Raw genomic sequence first — 14,503 nt, 5'->3', positions numbered from 1 at the left:
GAAAAAAAAATAGTTTTAGAAACAAACCAACGAAAATAAATTATTTGTTATTCAGATTCATAAGATCGGTTATTAAAAATAGTTCAATAAACGTTTTTGAAATTAAGATTTATTGTCCTCTAGGTTTTTTAAACTACAAAGAAAAATAAAAGAACAAATAAATTTGAGTTATTTAAAGGGCTCTCAATTGTTGGAAATATAAGACCATTCTACTTCAGGTTTAGAAACTCTCATAATAAACAGGTAACTATTTTTTTTTAATACCAATTTAAAAAGAAATGACTGTTTGAATTTTGAAATGCTTTAGCGCGAAAAAGTTGCATATTGTAATTAAGAATAAAAATGGGATAAAACATTTAAAATAGGATAATTTCTTTCGTTTGAGTATCGTTCTCAACTAATAAACTAAAACACTTGAAAAAAAATCATGCCTTTTCAAATATTTTTTAAGTTTGCTGAAACTTTCGCAATAAACACGCTTTAGATTGCTTAATAGCTTGAATAAGCTTGAAGCTAATAGCTTGTAAATTAATTTGTTACTGTACAACGTTATCTTGATTTTGGTAATTCACTGTAACAAATATAAAATAGGAATCAATGCAGTAAGCCAAAGAATCCTACTCCCTTGAAAATGTTCGAACAAAAGTAGTAAATATAATGGAAAACTGAATAGTTGGTTGAGTAGATTGTAATAGCTCTTTTACCAGGAGTTGGCACTTGGCTCCCCCTTCATCACGTGGTATTCGACAGTACTATTTCACTATTTTTGGGAGAAGGATGTGAACAATCCTGAACACGGTTGCTATTTGGCGATCGTATTGCAAAAATATTTATTTCACGAACTTTATCTGCACTTTTTTAAACATTCAATATTTCATATATTTGATGATATTTCGTGCCATTTTTTTAATGATATTTCTCTCTTTTGAGTGAATAGTTTATTAGCTGAGACATTTTGCTGAGAAAACAGCAATTTTTAAATTTAAAATATATTTAATTAGCTAGAGAAACGAAAGGTATAATAGCAGATGATAAAGCGAAGTAAGTGACTAAAAAAGAATTCACTGTTTGTGCTTGGCGCGCATTAAGGGTTGTCTCGGTTTCAAGCGCGGAGGTGTTGCTCCTCTCACTCCCGCTCTGAAATGAACTCTGCGTTCGAGGAGGTGGAGCCAAGTGCCAACTCCTGGTGAACGAACTATATGTGTAACAATCTTCACTTGGTGAGTGCTGGGTTGTTATAATTTAACATAGTGAACGAAGTGAAAAATACGAAAAATTTGTAAACTTGTGTCTTTTTCAAAACCATTGTGCGAAAGTAAAAAATTTTTATTTATCAGAATTTAATTTATCTGCGTCATTTAAACTATCAAAAAAAATATTTCAAAATAAAACTAAAACGTGTTTGTTGGATAGACAGAAAATTTTATAAACCTGAAACAATTTAATCTAGTTTTCATCAATACTAAATAAAATTTTCACTAATTTTTAGTACGATGCGTGAATGAAAGATTTAACCGATTTTAATTTTTTATACCGTTTTTATTGTTACAAAAGGAAACTTTTCAGCACTGAAAGTGTTCCTACTAGAATTTATACTTCTATAATTTATACTTTCGATTTTTTATTGCCGCCATCATCGAGATTTCTTAACAGTGTTGAATTGGAAAATGATTAAACATGATTACTTATTAATTTTTTTTTTCATTTTTGTTCCTTGTTTTCTTATTGACAGAATTATTGAAACTTTTTATTATCAGTAGCCATATCAATCTTGATTAGTTCCGATTTTCAATTTTAACATTATTTGCTGCACGGTGATTTTCTAACGCAGGGTATACTATAATAATAACCTCGCTTTATATATATTTTTTTATTATCTTTCTTCAAAAAGAAATTTAAAAGAATATTCTTATTTGGGGTTGCAAATTCATACAATAAATAAGCGAAGAAAAAACATAAAACGTCATCAAACTTTAACAAATCACTGTTAAGGAAAGCGGATTTAAAAATACCAAATTCACTTTTTGTTTCCTCCAATAATCTAATCATGACTTTTTCAAGGAGGAATGATAAACTTTGACATTATTTTCATTTTTTTCCTCGCTTAAATATTAATTTGTGACCACTAAAGTGCATACTTTGTTCGACTTCTAAAAACATATATTTTAGGGCGGCCATTATGAATCACCCTAGATGAAATACATAATATATGTGTATGCACAGAATATACATGTATGCATATAACATATATTATACATAATACAATATAACAAGAACTCTAACGTAAAAAAAACTTAATTTTATACAAAAAGAAAATGGACCTTTCAGATATTATGTAAGCATGTCTAGGGAACTCTTAGACTCATCTAATAAAAAATTAAGAATGCTTGAATAAACTTTTTTCCCCCTAAAATATAATTTTTATATCGTTCTTTTATTGAATTTTAAAATTTTTTGAAAATAAGGACATTTTAGGGTCTTACCTAAGCATCGTTCATACCTTTGTAGGCAAAAATAAACAAATCCCAAACCCCTTCTTTTTTTCTCTCTTAAATATTAATTTGTGACTACTAAAGTGCATATTTTGTTCGACATCTAAAAACATATATTTTAGGGTGGCCATTGTGAATCACCCTAGATAAAATATATAATATGTATGCATATAATATATATTATACATACATCTTATATATAATACAATATAACAAGAACTCTAACGTAAAAAAAACTTAATTATATACAAAAAGAAAATGGACCTTTCAAATATTACGTAAGCACGTCTAGGGAGCTTTTAGACTCATCTAATAAAAAAATTAAGAACTTTTTTTCCCCTAAAGTTTAATTTTCATTTCTATTATAAAACTTTACAAAATGTATTATTTCCCCAATTTTTTTTCATATTGTTCTTTTTTTAATTTTTTAATTTTTTTTTGTAAGAAACAACATTTTAGGGTCTTGCCTAAGCATTGCTCATACCTGTATAGGCAAAAATAAGCAAATCCCAAACTCCTTTTCCCATTAAGTGCTTACATTATATTTGAATGAACCCTAAGTGACATAAATAAAATGACTATAATTGTTAAATACTGATGATTCATTTAGTTCTCACAATCGGGGACAAAACATAAGCACAATCAAACAGCCGACCACTGCTGCGATTCCGGAAATCCGTCCGGGGCTGTTATCACAATGCATTTGTTGCCACCCCCTTTCAGAGGGATCACCTGTTCCCGGTTTTTCTGCTTCAGGTGTTTCCACGGAGCTCTGATGAACCTTTGGCATCTACCACAGTCTCTTCCATTTTCATCGATGCTGTCTTCGTCACAGTAATCAACCTTTGAACGGGATGATTTCGGTACCTGCAGAAAAGCAGTCCTCGAAGTACTCGCTGGACTGTCCGTGCATTTGAGAGTACAAGCGTTGCGCGAGTTGCTTCCCGGACTGTCCGTGTCGACATTGCTACAGACAGTGCTTTGATAATACATGGCGTTTCTGTTCTCTCGCATGCAGGGGCAGAAAATTTGTATAAATGTCTTCCTATATTTCTGACTAAGTAAACAGTACAGTACAAAATTCCCCGCAGCGTTGAGGGACATGAGGAAATTGAATATATTGCCCAACCCTCTCAGCAGGTAGAGCTGTTTAGAGTCAAAGCTTTCGTGCAGAGTGCTGTACAAGAGGTGACAGGCGGTAGGTAGCTGACAAATGAAAAACAATATGACGACAGCGATCAGCATTATTGTGATTTTGTTCTCCTGGCTGTTGTCGCTGCCGCGGGTCATCGAAGATCTTTGGACTTTAGACATGTGCACTGACCTTATCAAGAAGCTGTTGAAAATGGCTAACAAAATAAAGGGAATGAAAATGAAAACCACAACAGTCAACCAGTAGTAAATTGTCTTGTACATGTAATTCTTGCCCATTTCTGTCAGATCGAGAGACAGAGTAGTTCGGTTCGTCGAATCGTCGACTCTTTCGATCACTTTCCATTCGAAGGGGGTGGGAATCGTGAAAGCGAAACAGAACAAGAACACGGCGACGATGGCTTTCTTGGCCCTGGACTCCGTACAGAAAACCTTGCCTTTCATCGGGTGGCACACAGCGATATAGCGCTCAATTGTGAATGTGACAGTCAGCCACACTGAACTGTTACTACAGGCGTCTGTGAGCATGAAGATGAAAGGCCTGAGTCTCCAGTAGGCGTAGTGGTCAATATCAGGAACTCTTGGGTAGTGGCTGAGGGAAAGGATGAAGGTGAATATCAAATACATCATGTCAAAAATGGCCAGGGCAGCCAGGTAGTTGTTGGTGGAACTTCGCATCCTGCGGCGTGTCATGATCACGATAGTGATGACATTACCTATGATGCCAATTGTCATGATGGTGGGGACGAGGATCCTTTGGACCCAGAATCTTGAGTAGATGAGGAAATTTCGGTGGTACCATTCGTCATCGATGTCGGAGTCATTCATCTTCATAGTTTCTAATTATTCTGGAACGTCTCAGCCAGACTTCATAGTTCACCGAAATACCTGTAAAAATAAGAAGAGTTCAGTTGATTAAAAATATTGTATGGGCTTCAGTGATGAAAGGGATTTAATTTTATAGGCAATTGATTATGCTTAGTGGCTTAGCTGTCCCTTTTTTGGCTATATCAGTAGTCTCCTTTGACTCTGCCCGAAGCTGGAACACCAACGTTCACGGGTTAAAGATAATCCATCTCTATTTAGAAAACTGTTCATCGGTCAGAGAACTAGGAAATTCGAGATCATGCACTCGGGTTTAATAAACCAAAAATTAGAAAAAAATACCAATAGAGAAGAGGCTTTTAAGGTACTTGTGCGAAATCTCATCTACCCTTTTCGCTGAAACCAAAATATGTCGCAAACACGATAATTCGTCAACAATGGATAACGACTCATAGTTGTTACTTCAAAAGCCATTTGTTTATATGCCTTTATGATTATTATTTATCACCATTACATTATTACCCATTGGCAAAATGGGCCTTGGTTTGGATTTGATGGCGTCCACATACTCTTCAACTGTGTTCAAGAGTAATAGTAAACAGTGCGCATGCGTCGTCATTGCATGCGTTCCTATGGCGACCGCTGCTGTTTTTCTTTTCACTATCAGGCATTTTTAATGTATTTACATAATAATAATAATAATTTAAAGTATTTTTACATTCTTTTTATTATTAACGTATAATTACTGGCTTGACGGTGATTTCTATATAAATATAAATGCTGAAGAAGGAAAAGTATTTTGTGACGTCTTGAAACACGTACATAGGGCAGGATATGAAAATCAATCCGACGACAAACATCAGTTGAGACAGTTTTACAACCCATGATTTGAAATGTTGTGGCGCTTAACGGAGTCAATCCAGAAAGAAAAAGCATATGATCAATGGGTAACCAGTAATCGTAATAAGGTGCTCACAGTTTTTTTTTTTTTTTTTTGTATACCATTTGTATACATTTTTTTAAGTCAATCTCCATTTTAATTGTACATTCATTTCTATATTTTTTCAATAAACTTTTCATTTTAATTTTTTTACCAGATCAATAGATTTTTTGCCAATTTGTGTAAACTTCCCTAGTCGACGGGAACATTCAAGTACTCCTTTTATAAGGCACATACAATCACCTACTACACGTACCTTCACTTTGCTGAAAGAACACATTCCTTCACGAGGCTGTAAAAATCTTTCTGAAAATTTTCTCTCAAATGTACTTTTTACTGTTAATTGGGTATAATATGAAAAAAACACAACTACTTCGATTTAGTAGGAATAACATATGACGCAATGCTAAACGAATGTAATTTAGTTGTTGTTTAGTTATTGTTATTAGTAGTTGTTGTTATTTGTTTTAGTTGTTGTTGTTTATTTAGTTGTATTTAGTTTCAATAACTTTTCTTTATTATGCAATAAAATCTGACGAGCAGCTATTTAAACGATCGAACACTTCGTTTGTTTATTTGTGGCTTGAAGCTAGGCTCGCAGAAAATGCCGTTCATGGGTTAAATTTAGTAGGAACAACACAACCTGTGACGTAGGCTATATTATACCCAATTCAATATTTATTGTAAAATAATTACGGTGCAAGAAAAAATAGAATTTTCGAGTCAATCATGCATCACCAAGAATTTAACTCGTGGTACCCCAGTAAAAAACTAGTGCGGTTGTACCACCCTATTATGTAATGTGGCAGGAAAGAATAAACTACCATTGCCTTTACTTTTCCTGCACAATTTACAGTAAAATTTGATTAGAACCTGTACATATTACAATTTGCACTAATATTTACTTCAAAATCTTCCAAAATTTTTTTTCACAATGTAACTTCCTGACTTACAGAGATTTCAACACATAATAAAAAATTAGCTTTCAAATTGTACGTAATTTTCAATATATTTGAATTCGTGTTCAGCACTTAATAATACAGAAAAATTTATAACAAATATGAAAACAATAAAATATATAAATCAAAACATATTTTTGGTAACAAGTTTTGAAGCTAATTTTCCTATATTTCTTAATCAAAATATGACAGTATAGTTTACAATACTTTAAAGAAAATTATGCAGTAGTAAAAAACAAAAACATTAAAAAAAATAAAAACTCACATAAAAGTTAAAACATTCTGCCCTGAACATAAATCCCTGAAAACTATTTTAAAAAAAAATTGTTTTCAACGTTGTATACAGTAGACAATTCCTTAACCAATTTGTGAAGAAATTAGTGCAATTTAAATGAGAAAAATATTTTACAATGTTTACAAACTACATTTATCTCACAGCATAAAAATACTTGTCAGTTGAACGTTCTTAAAGACGATTTTTCGATCTAAATTAAGAGAAAAAAAGTTTCAATTTATAATTCAGTTAATTATATTGTTTTCAATCTCATCAGAGAGTTCGTAAAAGAAACCACGTGGCGCTGTTAAAAAAGAATGAAAAATGCAATTAAAGAGCAACTGGCGCTTCGCCAGAATAAAAAGAGAAAGTAAGTAGTATTCCTGGAAAAGAAAAAGGCGAGAAAACATCAGCAGGGGAAAGATTATCAAGAAAACATTCCTGGAATTTTCAGATTGGGTATTATCATCACCTCACGCTAAAACCCAGCGAGCTGAAATGAAACGAGCAAAATAAGACAATTAAAAAGCTGGAACACGAAGAACAGTAAACTATTTTCGGAACGTGAGAGAAAATTAGAAAGGAGGGAGGTTTTTGGAAGGATTATGGAAGCAAGAATATGATTAGAACATACAAAAACCAAGAAAGAAAAATAGAAACTTATCTAAAGAGTTATTTTTTTTTTCAAACTTGGTTTCTTATCTTAATCCTAATAGTGCTTCATTCAAATTGTTTTATTGTTGGGATTCGAGCGCTACGAATTGGAACAGATCGTTTTCTTTAAGTAAACGTTAATAACGGATGGATTTTGGAACTTTTTCGAATAATTTATTCTAATCAAAATAATTTTTAGAACAGCTTTGTAAAAGGGATAGAGTTATCAAAGGGGTAAAATTAAAATACCTTTTAATAAACAACAAAACATGAACACGCTATTTTCTTTTGGTAATTATAATTTTTTGCTTGTTTTTAAAAAAAATGCGAAAAACTAGCAAACGATTTTTTTATGCAAAATGTTTTGTTTAGTTTTTGCATGGTTTATCTTAATCAAAATAATTTTTAAGACCGTTCCAAATAAAAATCACGTATGAGTGCATTAAATTAATATTTAAATACCTTCTGAACAAATCTTGCTTGCATGTTTCATTTCTTAATATTTTTTTTTATTTACCGATGTAAGCTAATAAAGTAAGATGGTTTTTAATCACATAATAAACCAATGTACCAATTTTAACTTTTCAACTAAAAGCCTTTCGATCAAATTTATTCGGATGGAACTGATGCCAATTCATTTTAAATAATCCATTTTGCAGTGGTTGCATTCAATTGCAGATGAGCACACTTATGATTTCGCAATAACTATTTTAATAACAATGAGGTTTGTATTCGATTCACTGAATATCAATACATAAAATTTATAGGAGTCTAGTGAATATTAATTCTGAGAAACTCACGAGAAACACGAATCCGCCAATGCCATATTTCGAATTCTCGTTCCAGGGGAGATAATATATTGTCCGTACTTGATAGAGAATTTGATCCGTTCCGAGTTGTGTAGTGTCATATGAGACACAATTCCTTCTGTTGAATCTGAAAATCTCTCTTCGTATTCTCCTTAGAGCATTTCATGTTTGAAAACGCTCTTTCAGGTAGGTATGATTATAAAATAAGCTTCGTTGTATATTTTTTGTAATAAAAATCTAGAAACGTTGCACGTTTTATGAGTTTTGTACTTAATTTGTCAAATTTTTAAATTCCTTTGACGTGCGAAACTTATGCTGCCTGAAGCAACGCGTAAAAGCACAAAAACCTGGCAAAGTTCCTTTTTTTTAATTTTTGAAAACACTTCAATTTTATTTTTGAAAACGCTCTTTCAGGTAGGTATTATTAAAAAATAAGTATTGCTGGACATTTTCTTGTAATAAAAATCTAGAAAAGCTGTCCATTTTATAATTGCTGTCTCTAATTTGTCAACTTTTTAAGATTCATTAACGTGTGAAATTTACGCTGCCCGAAGCAACGTGATGAAACACAACGTGTGAAAGCACAAAAACCTGGTAAAGTTCATCTTTTATTTTTGAAAACGCTTCAATTTTATTTTTGAAAACGTGCTCTCAGGTAGGTTTGATTAAAAAATAAACATTATTGGACATTTTCCTGTAATAAAAATCTAGAAAAGTTGTCCATTTTATGATTTTTGCACATAATTTGTGAAATTTTTAAGATTCGTTAACGTGCGAAGCTTACGCTATCAAACAAAACGAAGCAAAGCGATAAAACACAACGTGTAAAAGCGCAAAAACCTGACAAAGGTCCTCTTTGTCTGGTTTTAGTGCCTTGTGCCACGCAAGACGTACAAAAGTACAAATAATGGGCAGAAAAAGTGTTTTGACACTGATGATAATCAGGGCTAAATGATAATGCTTTTCGTAGTACCGAAACGATCGTTTTAATTCCTCTGCATTGCTTTAATACATAACGTTCAACGGCAAAATACTTTTCTTTAAACAAGTTTTTAAATTATGCTTTTCGACAGTCTAACAAGTCGAAATGATGAAAGGCAATTTTTCTTTTGATATAACTTTTTTTGTTTGGTTTAGGAACATAAAAAGTGCCAAAAATAGTATTTTAAAAAATCTGGAATATTATGCTATAAATATATTAAATTGTAGCTCATATAAAAGCAAAAGATATAACGCTTACATTCACTGGCTTACGAAATTAAGAGAATTAGCAGACTTGGTCGATTATCTCTAGAACTACAGGACCGATTTTAATGAAATTTGATATGTACAGTCCGCAAAAAAAAAAAAAAAAAAAAAAAAGATATCACCCTGAATAACTTTCGTTCTAATGATCGGATTTTCACGAACTGAGAGTCAATCTTAATGGTTCCCGGGGGTGACCTCAAATATGCTAATTAATTAGTGCTAACTATTAATTAAGTTACGAAATCAGACACAAAAACATACTTTCTCTGAATAAACATACATTTTTTTTACATATTTGGATTTTTCATCTTCAAGATATAGGGGGTAGCCGCAATCTGGGAAATGTGGTCCCCATTGTTTGATCAGGAGAGCGATTCAAAGTTCGGGCCCCTTATTGTTAATTTAGCTTTTTGCATTTTCAGTCATATTTTAAAAACTAATGAAGCAATTCAAAAAAAAATTTCACCCACTCATAAAACTCATTTATCCAAAGATAATTTCAAGAAAAAAATAATTTTTAATAATTATTTATTATTTTTTGTTATTTAATTAAAGTGAGGATGAAAAAAAGTTGAATTATAAGGTATGAATTTTTTTACACCATTTTAATCAACATATTTTTCAATTGAAAAATCTAAAGTTTCAACTGTTTTTATTTATTAGAAGATGAGAAAAATTAAAATTAATTATTTAAAAAAAAAATAATTTGGCGACAATGAAGAAATGATTAAGTGGGGCGATAAATATTAAAATGTGATAAACTTACGATGAACTTAACTTAGCGAGCGTAGCGAAAATTTCATTCATATTTTTTTCGCTAATAATCGTTTGCAAATCTTTTTATTTTTATTTTTTTAAAACTATAAAATGCGATGTTTCTTTTTTAATAATCTAAAATTCCATTTGCAATTTAGTAAAGAAATTTGAATAAAGCATCTTATTGAATAAAAAATATTTTATTCAACGAATTTCGAGTTTTATAAAAGCATGCTTCTGATAGAATATGATTATACACCAGATTGTGCTTATTTTTTAGTTTTTAGTTTTTTCTTCTCAATAACTGATACAATTTCTTTAATATACATACGTATGAATAGATTTGGAATAAAACATTTATCAATTTCTTGAATATATTTTTTATAAATATTAATAAAAATGCGTAGTAAATATATTAAGCATACCTCACATCATCGCAAATTTCTCAACATCTTATATATCGTTATATAATTTTTTAATCACCTGTCCGGAAGTGTTTCGCAGAACTATTTTACCAACTATTTAATTAAATTTTAACATTTTTAAAAATCTTATTCTTTACCCTACTACGTTTATTATTTCTTCATTGATAAACTAATCAATTTTTTAGTATTTTAATTTAGGTTTTCTTTGAAGTGAAGTTCCTTTTTAAATTATAGTCAAGTTTTTTTTAAAAGAATTATTGTCTGCTCGCTAAGAATAAAACCTTGTTAAGAAATTAAAAACATTCCACTGTTTACAATTATTTAATGCAAAGCAGCTGATTATTTACTTAAGCATACTATTTTTTTCGAAAAAGGAATATAAATCATTGATAGTCTCTTTTTTGTTTTGTGTCTTGTGATTTCAACATAGATTATCTAAAATAGTGTTGATGCTTTAGAAGTCACTACAAAGAGTCTAAAGATACCGAACGTAAAAACCTGTCGAATACGTAGCCAAAATTTTTAAGCGTCTTAAAATATTTCAATATCTTAAATGTCGTCCTAACATCTTAGTTGTGAAATTAAATTTTTAATTATCTGACCACGCGTGATTCAATAATTATTTCATTATATCTTTTACTCTTTCTTTATGATTACATGTGGATTTTTTTCCGGATAATATGCTAAACTATTTTGTTTAATTTTTTTTCTTTAACCCGATTCCCAAGATATTATTGTAGTATAATTTGTTATAAGGAGAAATGCCTTATTTTGTTAAGCAGGAAATAATAAAAATTTAAATTTGTAAGAAGATTCCAAAGCAGTGCCAATTTTAGAGCCATCTGATTTTTTTTTAAAAAAAATTCATTAAAAAATACGCAATTTCCGATCTTATTTTGATTAAAAATAAAAAAAAAGCATGGCAAGAAGGCTAACATACTTTTTTCAGAAATTGTGAAAACCAATTTTTCCTATATTTTGTCAAAAGAGGATAAGAATGATATTGCTCCAACGGACCTACTCAATAATTTCGCTATTTCCAGAATGAAATCTGTTTGATCGAAACATAAACTGCTGTTTGTAGAAAATGCAACACCATGAAGGAATCATCAGAATCAAATGAAATTCGCAGCAAATGTCAATTATAGGATATTATGCAAATTAATAAAGTTTCAGAGCCATCGCGCGTGCGTGGCGCGCGCAGCGCCCTCTGAATTGATGCTGAAAGCGTATAAATAAAGTGCTGTAGCGGGACGTTGAAAATAGTCTATGATTATTTGTTAGTGGCAAACGTTTAGTGAGACCTGAGTATGCCTCCACGACGGAAGAATAAGAAATTCAAGCAACTTACGGAGTTTGAACGAGGGAGGATAATCGGCCTTCGAGAAGGAGGATTTTCCTATCGCGCAATAGCAGCTCGTATGCAGCGGAACAGTTCCACAGTGATGCGAGTTTGGAAGCAGTGGACCGACGAGCACCGAACAACTCGAAAAACAGGCACTGGACGACAGAAGGTGACGTCAGAGCGCGATGATCGACACCTGCTCCGCATGGCGGTGAATGATCGCACAGCTTCCTCCAGGCAGCTGGCAGCACATTGGTCTACTGCTACAGGTGTACAATTGTCGGCTTCGTCAATTCGTCGTCGTCTGCTGCGCCGTGGATTGCGTGCAAGGGTGCCATTATACAGGATCCCCCTCACGGCGGATCATCGACGGCTGCGTCGGCAGTGGGCTCTTGAGCACAGAGACTGGCGAGCTGATTGGCACCAAGTTGTCTTTTCAGATGAATCACGCTTCAATTTGTGGACCCATGATGGCCGTGTTCGTGTTAGACGTTATGCCGGTCAACGCTGCCTTCCTGAGTGTATTATTGAACGACATAGTGGTCGAACACCCGGAGTTATGGTCTGGGGTGCGATTTCGTATCATGGACGATCCAATTTGATACGAATTGAGGGTAATCTCAATAGCAACAGATACGTCCGTGAAGTGCTACAGCCCGAAGTCGTTCCTTTCCTTCAAGGCATCCCTGGAGCTATCTTTCAGCAGGATAATGCACGCCCACATGTTGCGCGGACTGTTAGAGACTTCTGTTCAGCACAACGCATGCAACTTCTTCCTTGGCCTATTGAGCACGTGTGGGATATGGTTGGTCGGCGTCTCACTCGTGATCCGCGTCCTGCAGTTTCCAAAGACGAACTTTGGTTGCGCATACAAGCGATATGGAACTCTCTTTCTCAAGCAGATATTCAACATCTGTTTGACTCCATGCCACGTCGTATAGCAGCACTTATTGCAGCGCGTGGTGGCTGCACCAAATACTGATTTCGGACGCTTAATTTGTTTCTTTTGTTTTGAAAATTTCATCATTTATTTGTATCAGTACAAGTCGTTTCTGCATTAAATTTCATTTGATTCTGATGATTCTTTCATGGTGTTGCATTTTCTACAAACAGCAGTTTATTTCCTCGAAAATTAAAACGAGAAAACAATTAATTTTATTATTTATCTAAGCTTATTCCATTTATTTAATGATAGCGGTATCAAGGTTAAGGATATGCACTGGAAGCCCCGTTTACTATAAATGCATTAAATCAGGTAGCTTGAATATTTTATTTTAAGCAAATTATTTAATAATTTTAAGCAAATGAGGATGTAAAAATAAGCTCGATCAAAATACTCCGAAAGTATACCCTAAAATATATGTAGAATAAACTTTGGAATCGATATATAAAAAATACTTTTTCAAACAACTTCAAGTAGGACGGAAACGCAAACTTTTTTGAAATAGTTGTCCTTGAAACTATTTAATTTCGATTCCTGGTGCTAGGGGACATTCCATTTTCACATTCGACTTCTGAAATTTAAGGCTTGCAGCAAAAAAAAAAAAAAAAAAAAAAAAAAAAAAAAAAAAAAAAAAAAAAAATGCATTGATTTTTTTACAAAGTAGTGAATTATTATTTTTTTCAATCAAAGAACCTGTGCCTATAGCTTATGTGAAACTTATTTTAATATCGAGTGAAATAATTTAATATGTTGTGTAACCAAATAGATAATCCTAAGAAACTGAATCGAAAATATAAAAACTTCATTGATTTAAAAAATAATAGATGATAATAAAAATAGACATGCTTTGAGTGTCCAATAATAATAGTCACAAGTTATTTAAGCTTGACAAGTTTTGAGAATGGGTGATTATATTTGAACGCTCGAAACATGTCGACTTTTACTTCGTTCTTCACATTTTTTGAGGCCAGGTGAGTTTTTATCATCAATTATACCGTTTTACATTTGAGTCTTGATCATTATTTTGATAAGGATTTTACACTCGTTAAAGTAAACATAAGCATTTCTATATTTTAACAGGATTTATGTGGTCTTTAAAAACGTAATAGTATCAATATTGCAAAAGTTATATTGAACTTAAAAATTAAAATTTTGAGACCAGATATTTTGAGTTAATGAAATTAAATATTTAACTTTTAAGTTTTTGTGCTCCCATTTCAGTATCTTAAGGATCTTACGAGCTCTGCTTGAAAAGAGAGTATCAGATATATATAAGAAAACAAAAATAATCATAGTAGCAGTATTTGGTGGTAAATGTAGCTTATCGTAATTGGAATGCTGTGCGACATTTTATGGTGAATTTGCGAACGTAGGTTTCAGAATGTATCGAAACATGAGAATGCTATTTGCTAATCATCTTTATCCAAAGAAACCCATGTAACCTAAATATCTAGCAGAATGAAGCGATTTTTTAAACAATGAATCATACAATATGCAACATATTAATTCAATATCTTATTCTTAAATATAACATGTTTCAATGTTTTTAAAATGCCACTAAACATTCAGAAATTCCTTGAGTTATAGAAAAAAGAAATATCGCAAATTATAGAAAACCTTGTGAATGTGTATTATAATTACTATACAATCTACATTTTATTTTTCAAGCACTTTTTGTTTC

The 14,503-nt window shown here is 32.0% G+C and overlaps 2 protein-coding genes across 2 annotated transcripts in view; both read right to left on the bottom strand.

The window, feature by feature from the left end:
- The window catches only part of LOC147815986 (GTP-binding protein Di-Ras2-like), a 226,428-nt gene that overhangs the window by 30,674 nt on the left and 181,251 nt on the right, over window positions 1–14,503 (bottom strand). The gene's annotated exons all lie outside the window — the stretch shown is intronic.
- Window positions 1,630–14,503, bottom strand: part of LOC107446785 (FMRFamide receptor) — a 194,124-nt gene continuing 181,250 nt past the window's right edge. The window contains exon 4 of the mRNA XM_071178052.2: window positions 1,630–4,532. Within this exon, the coding sequence (XP_071034153.1) occupies window positions 3,135–4,478 (1,344 nt within the window). The 5' untranslated portion in view covers window positions 4,479–4,532 and the 3' untranslated portion in view covers window positions 1,630–3,134. The remainder of the gene's footprint in view (window positions 4,533–14,503) is intronic.

The sequence above is a fragment of the Parasteatoda tepidariorum genome, chromosome 2 (assembly GCF_982258835.1).
Source record: "Parasteatoda tepidariorum strain Cologne lab strain chromosome 2, Ptep-v5.0, whole genome shotgun sequence".
Lineage (NCBI taxonomy): Eukaryota > Metazoa > Arthropoda > Arachnida > Araneae > Theridiidae > Parasteatoda > Parasteatoda tepidariorum.
Note: the sequence above shows the minus strand (reverse complement) of the source record. Positions and strands in the feature narration are given on the sequence as shown.